General features: G+C 46.2%; 1 protein-coding gene across 2 annotated transcripts in view; it reads right to left on the bottom strand.

The window, feature by feature from the left end:
• pafah1b1a (platelet-activating factor acetylhydrolase 1b, regulatory subunit 1a) overlaps nucleotides 1–11,741 on the bottom strand; it is a 33,150-nt gene that overhangs the window by 18,940 nt on the left and 2,469 nt on the right. For both annotated transcript variants that reach the window (XM_012825223.3, XM_031573203.2), the window contains exon 2: nucleotides 6,753–6,995. In XM_012825223.3, the coding sequence (XP_012680677.1) occupies nucleotides 6,753–6,784 (32 nt within the window). In that variant the 5' untranslated portion in view covers nucleotides 6,785–6,995. The remainder of the gene's footprint in view (nucleotides 1–6,752; nucleotides 6,996–11,741) is intronic.

The raw sequence follows: 11,741 nt of genomic DNA, 5'->3' as shown, positions 1-11,741 counted from the left end.
CTCCATGGAGACCAGAATGCAGTCGGACAAGAGGGAGAGCGCGCCGAGGAACATGAGTGGGCAGGGCCGAGGCCTGATCTGCAATCAAGACAGATAGAGATAGAAGACCTGTCCCACTTGTGCCTTCACGTCTCTCCACCCTCAATCAAGCAGGCCAGCGAGGCCCACACAAGTAGCCTTATATAACTGTCCCTCCTGTGGAAGAACGCACCACTGCCTACAGCCACAACACGGCCAATCAGCTGCCAACACAACGGAAGCGCTATGGCAACGCAGGGCCAGAGAAATCTGGGCATAGACAGCCTGTATTCAACATCTTTCCCCCCCCCCCCCCCCCCCCCCCCCTCTCTCTGTCTGTAATACAAAAATGGAAGTGACCACGGAGGCTCTCTGGCAGTTGGGGCTATTGAGCAGTCGAGCCCATTCACAAGCCGGCAACATGCGAATGCTCCTTTGTGAAAAATGAATTCCAGGCAGGGCGGTGGCGGAATGTGTGTGAGTGTGAGTGTCTGTGAATGTGTGTGAGTGTGTATGAGAGCAGAGCAGTACAGGAGAGAAGGAAGTGAAGGAGGGAGGGAGGGGGAGTGAGGAGAGAGAGCGAGCAGAGGAGCAGCATTACCTCATCTCTCTGTGTCTCACACTCGCATCACTTCCTGCTCGATTTAACCATCACATCCGCCTCCACATCAGCACAGCCATGCCGGCAGGGCACATGCCTGACCCACTCCATCTTACCGCGCGCCCCCGCCCGCGCCCCCTCCCCACACACACACACACACACACACACACACACACACACACACACACACACACACACACACACACACACACACACACTCTATGGGCAGGCATCATTATATAGGATGCCAAAGCTCTGCATAGCGTAGCCTGTTATTAGAGAACAGCACTGCAGGCTTCCACTCTTGAGGCAGAGAAAGTGATGTAACCCTGTGTGAACACAGGAGGGAGAAAGAGACAGGAGATGAGAGAGGAGCAGAGATGAAGACTGAGGGTACAGGGTGGGGGGGAGAGAGAGAGAAAGAAAAAGAAAAGTCTTTTATCTGAGCAGCTGAAGTATAAAATGGCACTGGGGGCACAGGTGCTTTTCATCATGCACACACGGTCATCATGGCACAACACAAATAAAAGCACTGCATGGAGGTCAGAGGAAAAAAAAAAAAAAAAGCCTCTTCCAGAACAATCTCTCAGCTCAGGCCTCTACACAGCCTCCAACCCTCTGCTGAATAAGCAGCCTGATGATGTGCAGCTTCTGAACAAGGGCAGCAGTGCTCAGATGGAGAGGGAGTTGCCACGGGTCCTCATGCTTGTTATGAGCCCATAACATGGTCCATCCCCTACCCTAAGCCTAACGCTACCCTACCCTACCACGGGGAAATGCATTTCTGAACATCTCAGCAGTTATGGAGAATGTTCACCCTCTTTAGCTTTTCATCCAATATCACAAAGTTATGAAGAGATGATGATTAAACTCTAAGACAAAGGGAACGTCATTGTTTTTGTGAAATGCAGTGAGTTTTGAACAACCACACGTTCGAACATGAATCTAGGTCAGATTGGCTGGATTCATTTATAATTACTAGCAAAAGCGTTCACATGTCCTTCAATTAAAAATAAGAGTGAGGGAGCCTACCTTCCATCCAGCTCCCACTGAGCAAGTCAACAAGATCCACATGGGATAACGGGATAGAAAACAGACAGCGATCTGTACAAATACCATTTACCTGAGGAAAAGTCCTGGTTAAGCTCCTCAAGACAAACTTCATTGAAAAGGCAAATGCCAAATTAAACAAAGGAATATTTTGTATGCAAATCACACAGACACACCACATGGCCTGGGCAGTCCTTGAATGTGTGTTTAGAGGGCACATGGACCTCACTGGACATGTGTGCGTGCGCAGCATGTGACTACTCCGCCAGCTGTCAAAATCTCACACACACACCTCCCTAAGGCTGATTTATTCTTCCAGAAGAGGAGGCATCAGACTTGTGTCTCTGTGGCTCTTTCTGAGGTAGTTTTGTTGAGAGGGGTCAGGTCAAGGCATCCTGAACATCCTTACAGACAGATATAGCTGCCCAACAAAACAACGGATCAAACTGAAGAATATGAGTGTGACACTCATGTGTTCTGAAAGTTGAGTTGCAAAACATTTGACAATCCAGAGTTCTTTGTTTCTCTCATATGCCCTTTCAGCCTTTCTGTTTCCATTGTGGTATAGGAACTATCGGACCTACTTGACGTAGACTTTGCTCTTCAACGCAACGTAAGTTCTGAGCATGACAAAATAGTGATATATTCTACTAGCAGCAGCAGAGATTTTTCTAGATAATGCTAGGATTACCCAACGGTTGAGTCAACAGTTGAATTTTGCTATTAAGAAGCCGAAACTCGACTAAATGGCTTCCTCGATTGGATGGCAACCTCAATAAGCTAACTCTTTAAGCAATCATTTATTTTGCTGTAATCACTGCGTAACCGCTGGTAAAAAAAAAAATATATATCCTTGCTGGTTTTAAAAATGGCACTTGTTTTCTTCCACTTATGTTGCGTATTAACTGATCAATCAATCAACAATCACTGCAAGCACCACCCAGCAGTTTCAGGGCCACTCAGAAGTACCTACCCCCCCGAGTAGGTACTTATATCTCCCTGGAAAACGGCCCTGAAAGAGGTCCTATTGGGGCGGTTTCTGCGGGTCGGAAAAGGTGCGGACCACCCTAAAAGAGCCCGCTAGTTCCTGCAGTGGAACACCATCTAGAGTAGGGACTGACGGCGGTAGACTCGCTCTGAGACCTCCACCATACAGCCACATTCTGCAAGGCAGGACCATAAGGCATTTCCTCAAGGGACCAGGGAGGCACAAACAGAAGAGGAAGCTTTCCATTTCATTCATATTCACTGGGGAAGCTCAGAAGATGAGCGGGTGTTTCCATAGTGATAATGGCACAGGTCTGGTTCATATCTACTTCCTCAAAATGATTTATGTTGTACTTGTGCCCTCATTGTGAAACCCATGCTAGAAAAGGCTTTAAAAGTGCTCTGCTGAAAGAGATCAAAATCACTGGAGTCACATTGCCAAACATTATTCTTATGCGCCAGTACTGTGGAGAGGTAACAGACAGAGGGTTGGGGGTGCTGTCGTGTTGTCCCCCTGGCTCTGGAGGTGAGATGGAGGTTTATTCCGAGAAGGAGCCTGAAAGTGGATGCTGGGTCAGGGGGTGAGGTGTAGATGGTTCAGCAGCAGAAGGCCTCAATCTTTGGGCTGTCAGGCCCGAGATTAGGTCCATGCTATTGACAGGCTCCCTGCAGCTCACTGTAGCAGGGCTCTGACCAGCGACCGCACCTGCGGAGACACACTGCCCAACACCGCAGCTACCAAATGCCCTAGGCCAACTTGGACACACGCCAACAAGGGATAACCCAACAAACCACACAAAAGGTTTTATGCCATGACTGCTTTGTATTCAAGTTTGCAAATCAAGTTGAAGCTATCCAATTCTTAAAGATAGTAAAAAGTGAAAAAAAAAAAAAAAAAAAAAAAAAAAAGCATCCTTCACAAGAACAAAGAATTCTCCACAACCTTGATCAACAATACTACCCAAACAGCCAGTTATAAACAATAACATGAAAAAAAATCTAAATCAAAGATCCGGCTTCACTAAGCCCAGTTTGAGACTTCTGCTGCTCAGTGGTTTCACTTCCCCCTTATCATCAGAGAGCAGAGCCAGCGTGGAGGACGTCCTCTGCAGCCTGCACCCACCCTCAGCAGCGGCCCCACCACCAGTGTGGACCACGTCCTCAGCAGCGGCCCCACCACCAGCCTGCACCCACCCTCAGCAGCGGCCCCACCACCAGTGTGGACCACGTCCTCATTCTACGCTTACATAGAGGCGCTACACTACATTCCTGCAGGAGAGGAATTCACATTCAAGTGATCAGGGGACAGAACCAACTCTTGTTTAAGATCACTGGAATGTTCCTTCACTACTGGCTGCAAAGGAAGGTTCAGGAGACCAGTCCAAGTTTGAGGTCAGCATAATGTAGGCTATAGGTTGGATCTAGGTGGATTAAGACGGCGGGACTGTAAAGAAAAACAACCTTTCAGGAAAGGGCCAATGCAGCCATCTACCCACTATCCAACCATCCATGTCTGATGGAGCATGAGCCAAAAGCCTGTGTGTTCTGTGTTTATTTATAACCACGGCTGGAGGGTCCTCGTCCTTTGCTTACAGAGTGCACAAACACACGGTGCTTTTGTATGAAGCCTCGTTCATGACTATGGCTAATAACAGTGGTTTTCAGAGAGGCTTTGCAACCAGACCATCTGACTTGGGGGGGGGGGGGGGGGGGGGGGGATGCTAACCATATGGAATTATCAATACAGGTTTACTGAATAAGCCCAATCTCAGTCTCTGCAAAGATTTGAAGGGATGGTTATACTTGTATTTAGTGATCTGTTAGGCTAAATCTAACCATCTCTGTACGCTAGAGGACTAAACGCACACCAAAGAACAGGAAAGGCCAGTGGCAGAGGGTTTTCTTCTAACGGTTTGCACAAACACACCAAAGCTGATCCTGGTTTTCAAAAGCAGTGAGGAATCATCTGCGTTTGTGTGCGTCCTCAGATGTTGCCTGGAGGGTTATGGTTTCAGTACATTCTACAAGTACCCCCCATGGAGACAGAGGATGAGATTGGATAACATCCCCATACACTCACAGACTCCATTTGTGCCCTGGCGACAACTTCCAGAACACAAGCAGCTGATAGAGAATGCACTATTGAGCTCGGCCGGTCAGCTGGTCACTGTCACCCATTTCCCTCCAGCTATTGTTTTAGCTGTAATGAATCAAGATGGCCATAGGGTTTTCCTGCACAGCTCAAGACTGAAAGGCTGCTGATAGCAAACACAAGTCCTGGCTGAACATGGGGAAATAGAATTCAAATGCCTCTGACCACATACAGCACAAACGAATAGTATGGGCACTGACATAGACATGAGAAGTTCCATGGCATTCAAACAGGACAGTCTCTCTCCCAGATCATTCCCATGAAAAATGTGAAACAGAAGCACTACTATGACTGTTGTTGTAGCCTATGTAATAGTACCCTGTATATTGACTTGGGCTTAAAAAAATATATATACGTATATACACATCATCGACTTCTTCACAACGTGCCAGTGGTCTACATTCACGAAATGTCTGGACTCGAAGGCTGTTAATTAAAAATCTGTCCTTTAAAAATTCCTCTCCTCTCCTGGCAGTGAGGGGGTGGCAGGTCTGTGGGTTTTAACTGATGACTCTCTCCTCACACATAATACCATGTATTTGACAAAGAGCTTATTAAACCTCTTATCTTGCTCATTCAACCCATGCAAAGGGTTAATTACACTAGGCTCTCCAGGCTACATTTACCCCGTTCCTGAGAGGAGAGCGCGGAGCTCGGAGCCTAAGAGGGCCAATACCCCACTATGCTCTCAGCTACATTCTATGGGCAGCCCTTTTGTTTGATGTGGAAGTCAAGGTTAAAATTGTACAATTTCCAAATGCTCTCCACAGCAGCAGGGCAGAAGGGGTCTCATCCCTGAGAGCTTTGAAGATGACTACTATTATGGGTGCATTTCATCATGTCTGTAAAAAGTGTGTGTGTATGAAAATGTGTGTGTGTGTGTGGACGGACACACGCGTGTATGCGCGTGTGTGTGTGTGTGTGTGTGTGTGTGTGTGTGTGTATGTGGTAGACACGAGAATTTTGATCAATACAAGCAAGACCCAGTGCTCTGGGCGTCCTAGTGGTCCCATCTCCTTGATTGATTCTTCGGGGGCCAGTCGTGGCCAAGCAGCAGGTTTTCAATTAGATTAAGTCACTGATCAATCCCCTCAGCCGCATCCAAATGCCATTTTCCACCTACTGTGCCAATGTCCACAGGAACAACAGTGGTTAGCTGCACTCTTGCTTCAGCGAGCGGGTTAATGAGGCGATAAGAGCTCCTTGAGCCACGCGTGCAATTACAATTACCCCATCAGACCTCTTCCCATCACAGCACAGCCGCAACTTCTTACCTAAGCACCGACTATATTGTTTGACGGCCTCGGAAAAGAAACACTCCCAAGTCGAAAGTGCAAACAAAGCTCGAGCACCACAGCAGAGCAATAGTTGATCCATTTCCACCACAAGCATGATCACCAGCGCCAAAAGGGTGTGGCCCAGTTACAACGTTTTATGACCCAGCTGACATCACTTCTGCTGTGCACTGCCCTGCTCTATGCTGTGCTGTGCACAGCTGTACAGACTCAGAGATTAGCACCACATATGATGTGTTACGTGAGCTGCACTACCTCTTTAACGCTGTTTGGCTTGCCATGTGGTATGCTGATCTAGGCTGAGCAAAGCGTGGCAGAGAAGTGAGGAAATGCAGAGCTATGCAATGTTTTACTGTGGTCATTGAAGAACTGCTACGCACACTACCACTAAGGAGGAGTATGCCCTTGTGAATTCACCCTCAGGGTGTTTATGTGTTGTCTAATCTAGTCAAAGCCTCCTTTGCTGACTGTTGCTTTCTACTATTCTCTACACTACACAAACCAAGAGATGTGTAGTATGAAATGTGTGAGGGCAACTTGGCAGTGTGGTCACTATTGTGTTGTGTTGACACTCAGAGTACAGGTACAATCACAGTTAGGACACTATTGTGTTGTGATGTGTTGACACTCAGAGTGCAGGTACACTCACAGTTCGTCTCGTTGCCTCTGTGAGAGCACCATGGCGGTGGCGTTGGGGAGGGAAGGGGGGAGGCAGGTGAAGGGGCGTGCGGCAGCTGCTTTCTCCTGGGCAGGAGATCACCGATCGGACGCTGGTTCCGGCGCACGGGAAGGTCCGCCGCTCAGATCAACACTCTCCGCAAACTGCGACCCCAAGAAAAGCGACGCGTGGACAACAGCCGGCTCAGAGTCAATGGCTACAGCTTCACTGCATCTGCAAAGGGTGGGGAAGAGCAATGGAGCATTAGTGAGAGACATTCAATACAACACATACACATTCACAAGTATATCCATGCACACGAGAAAGTATGAAAGGAGAAGTACAAGAGAGGACAAAGGGAACCAGGCAGAACAATAGATTTAGCCACCTTCAGCTTACAGCTAGAGTGAGATCGCGACAGTTGTCCACCAGCTAGACGAAATGACAGTGGCTTAAGGGGTTAAAAGACACTTCATCAGGTGTTCCATCTGTTCCACCCCTCCACTCCACTCCACTCCACTCCAGTCCCTCCCTCCTTCCCTTTCCCTTCATTTAGCCCAGGCAGCCATGTCCTCCGTTTAGTTCCCCAGCCCTGCCTCCCCTGTTGGGAGCTCTGTGAACACGTGTAAGGGGGACAGATGACCCAGATTCCAGCAGTCAGCCCATTTCAGGCTCTCAGGCAGCATGCAAAACACACATCACGGCAACAACCAGAACAGGTTGAAAACTCCACCCGACCTGCGCTTCATTTCAAAGCATGCTGGCCTGTGGTTGCACAAGATGGGCACCAAAGGAGCTTTGAGGGGGGGGGGGGGGGGGTAAACTGTCTGCATGAGTAAACTGCAGCGTAGAAACGGGAGCTGGAAATCATAGGGGAAGTAATAGCTTATCCGCGATTCCTCTGGCATCCTATTAGACTCCCGTCGCCCATAGCCACATCAGCCATGGCACTGAGGGTGAGGAGCGGTAAGCTCCTTAGTCCTCTTGAGACGAGGATCAGAACAACAAACCTAGTAAGCAAACCACACCCCATCCCATCAACAAAGCTCCCGTCAGGCACAGCCAGCCTATCAGAACAGACGTGCAGAGTCAAGACGAGTCAGTTAAATACCCCTAAATATTAATGGGGTGTTCTGGATTGCACATCGGAAATGGCGGCTGGCTACTCATTCTGTGCCTTGAGTACAGACGATCACTTGAAAGCCAGTGTCTTATCAGCAGCGCTAGAGCGCGAACTTGAACATTTCATGCAAAAAGGCCCCCTTATCAGTGGCAGATAAATATTTGAAACATGCCCTACTGTGTGCAGCACCTGACCTATGTCCTCTCACAGCAGTTGAGGCTCAGGAACAACAGCTTGTTCACAAAGCAGATGCAGTGTGTTGTGTTCCAGTGCAACACAGCACACACCCACATATGAGCACTTTTATCGAAGTGAATGCACCTGAGCAGTGGCATGTATGCGTTTCCCCCAGTAACCTTCACCACAGCAAAAAAAAGACTGGAATCCAACTGGAAAAACCTCCGGGGAGGAAGTAGAATCACCCCTGGTGCGCTGCTGGTTCACTCGTCAGATGGCTTGACAAGAGAGCTGAAGGGGCCGCAGTCTTCAGCCTTTACAATGAATCATGAAGGCCCCGTTTTTCAACTGAACAGGGAGGGGGAGAAAAAAAAAAATCCCCCCCCCCTTTTTTTTTTTTCACAAGACAGTTAACCAGTGAGCGCAGCATAGGCCCATGCCAAGAATGTGAATGAGAGATGGGCTGAGCAGGGGCAGGCAAACAGACTGCCCCGTCTCCCTTTCATGGTTGCCACAGATCCGGACAGCATGTCATGGCATCCCTTTCACTCCTTTGTTTTAAGGGATTAATCAGTGTTTCTTATGAAAAGAGACTGAAGATTAAGTACAAACTTCTTCCTCTCATGTCACAGGAAAATCCCCAGAGCAACAGCCACTAGCCTGCTTTTTGTGTGGTCCATGGTAAGGCTAGAGGTTTAGGACGTTACATCAACAAAGGGAGACCATTTATTTTGTAACTCAATGTCAACGTCCATGCAAACATGCAAATGTTAACATAATGTAAACATAAAAATGAGTCTACACACGCAATAATAGCTATGCAAGAAAGAAAACCTATAGCAACTTAGCAATGTCAACACAGTGATTGGCTATTCATTTGTAATATCTTATAACGGATCCTTTTACAATAGACCTAAAGTCAAAGCTGTGCTCAGAGCAAACAAGAGGGCTGCAACACAAAGGCTATTTACTGAGGCTCATACCAACCATGTAACCAAACAGATATGGAGAAATCACAGCCCCAGGCAACTACAGAGATGGAATCTCACCTCTAATTAGCATTTGTTGATAACAACTCAATGTTATTGATCTGCAGAAGAAACGTAACAAAGGCAATTTTTCGAGACACACTTTTTTTTCTGCCTTCAACATCCAAACATGCCCAGACAACAAAAGCACCGCTGCAGAACCACATGACAACCCAGCAAAAGAAAAAGGCTGAATTACAAATAAACACCTCAACAAATAATACATTCATTAGACACCATGATTAAGCAGACATGACAGATTCGCTCCTACATCAATTTGGAAGCACCAGGCAGGCCTGCATCCTCTTTAGCCCAACACTTGCAGGCATTCCAGTAACCCACTGCTGATGGAACCCTAAGTGCAGAGCTATATTCCAGCCAAGGGGGCTGAAAGGCGTCTCTTAGCAACGGGCTGTGTGCTAGACTGGTACACCACAGAATTGTAGCAGAGCAGGACGGTGGCCGTTACCAGTTAACCGATATACAAATACCAAAAAAGTCTACACTAGAGGCCCCCAAGGCCACGTGACTAAAGAAAGGGAGGGGGTTGAACATCTGGTTGCTGCTGCTACGTGTGCACTGGGTTATCATTAGCCATGTGTTATCAGCAGTGAGGTAACGCAAACTGAAAGCCAGCTAACGGTCATGCCCTTGAAAAAAGGAGCAATACTCTGACACAAAAGGAAATGGAAAATACTCTAAAAACCTTCCACAATTAAGACAATTTGATCAATTTCACTTCAAGGGCTTCCTTTTCCACCCTCCCAATTAGTCTGAGCCTTGAATTCATGCATATGCAGGTGTCAAAATTGGGACAGATGGCAAAAAGACATCCCTCTTGGTGGTATGCTACATTATACTAGCTGCTGCAGAATGGCCGCCAAAAGAGGGAGGCATAATCATCGCTTTTGTCAGTGCTTTGATTAAATTGCCATGATTACAGGATCAGAGTCTATCTGCTTAGGGAAGGCTGCGACACCTCACAGCTCAACCACAGGAGTTCTCGAAGAGAAGGGTCAAGTGACTGCACAGCATCTAAGGATGTCACGATAATCTAGTTATTAATGTTAGTTAACCTCCCTACCCTAGCTATCTAACTCTAATTTAGGGGGGTGTATTAATATGAACAAATTATCCTAGGTGTTAAGCTTAATTTACGTATTTGGGTGCCAAGAAGCAAAGCTGCACAGACACCCTGAGTGTTTCTACCTTTCCCTATTCAAATTTGATAAATGAAATTGAGGAGAATGTAACATCAGCTAGATAGCTTGATAGCCTTTCATACAAATGGATCTCTGACAATTAAACCAGTCAAGGTAAATTAAGTTTCCTTAGCTAGCCAGCATAGCAACAAGGCAACTATAGCAACCAGGCAACACAAGGTTTGCTGCATAGCCTTCAAAGTATAACTTCTATTATTTCTCTCAGGATTGTCTTATTGGTGAGCTGATTTTGAGGACATCGATGGGGCAAGGGCTTGAAGTAGATGAAGGGGGATTCCCATCTTTGAGAAGGCCAATGGGGAGGGGGTACTGCTCCCCTTCATTGACTATTCACTGAAGCCTCAATATGATGTGTCTTGATGTTTAAACCAATTCTGTAACATTTCTGATCACTACTATCACGACTATCTTCTTGGTTAATGTATTTAATAAACTTCAATAATTGTTTTTGAAACACTGTTATCAGCCCTCATTATTGCATCAACTGTAATTATCCTGATAGAAGCAGTTATTTTGATAATTTTTCAAATTGATTATGAATTAATGACAGAGTATCAAACCTTTAAACATCCATGATATTACAGCACGTATGAACTGTGGCTGTACAAGAAACCACAAGTGAACACAAAAATAAAACAAATTTGACAGTTCATTCTCAAGCAAGATTTTTTTTAGTGTGACAACTCTAATGAAAATAGATTTTAAAATGTGATTATGTGCAACACATGCTAGTGGTAATGTTACTGTGATTTTCCCTTTGGAAATAAGAGAAAATCACAGTAACATTACCACTGGCCTGTGTTGCACATAATCACATAACAATGCCATTAAATGCTGTTAGTAAGCATATCTTAATAAATCAAACATCAGTCCAAAGTAGCTGATGACTGAAAGTAGAGATAAAACAATGTCAACAGACTTTGGAATGTAATTAAACTGATAAACATGGAAACATCCTTATTTCATATGCCAATCGCTGTACCTTACAGATAGTCATAAAAGTATCTTGAGAATTCGCCCACTACTGAGTAGTATTAAGTTTTGAATTAGCGGTTATGAAACACGTGAATCAATTTAGAAGAAAGTACTTGAGCGTATCTATTCACACAGGGACGTGGACAACTCGTTGACAAATAAAAACAATGCTGTTCATCCCTTTCAGCGAAATTCCAAGCATTACCGACTACTTCCACAGCATCACGACGATTGAAAAACACAATCGACGGACCAGAACATCAACCAACAGAAGACATAGAACATCAACCAAGAACGGAAAACAGAGGGATGCTCTACTTCCAGATTTGCAGGGGCGTTCACATTTGAGAAACGGGTGTAGCGACAGGGATGTCGATATTGGCTTGCTTTAGAAAACATAACCTCAAACGCCCACATCACACACACAAAATAACGCCACGAAGTCATATTCACA

Source organism: Clupea harengus, chromosome 9, assembly GCF_900700415.2.
Source record: "Clupea harengus chromosome 9, Ch_v2.0.2, whole genome shotgun sequence".
Classification (NCBI taxonomy): Eukaryota; Metazoa; Chordata; class Actinopteri; order Clupeiformes; family Clupeidae; genus Clupea; species Clupea harengus.
This window is presented reverse-complemented; position numbering and strand designations above follow the sequence as displayed.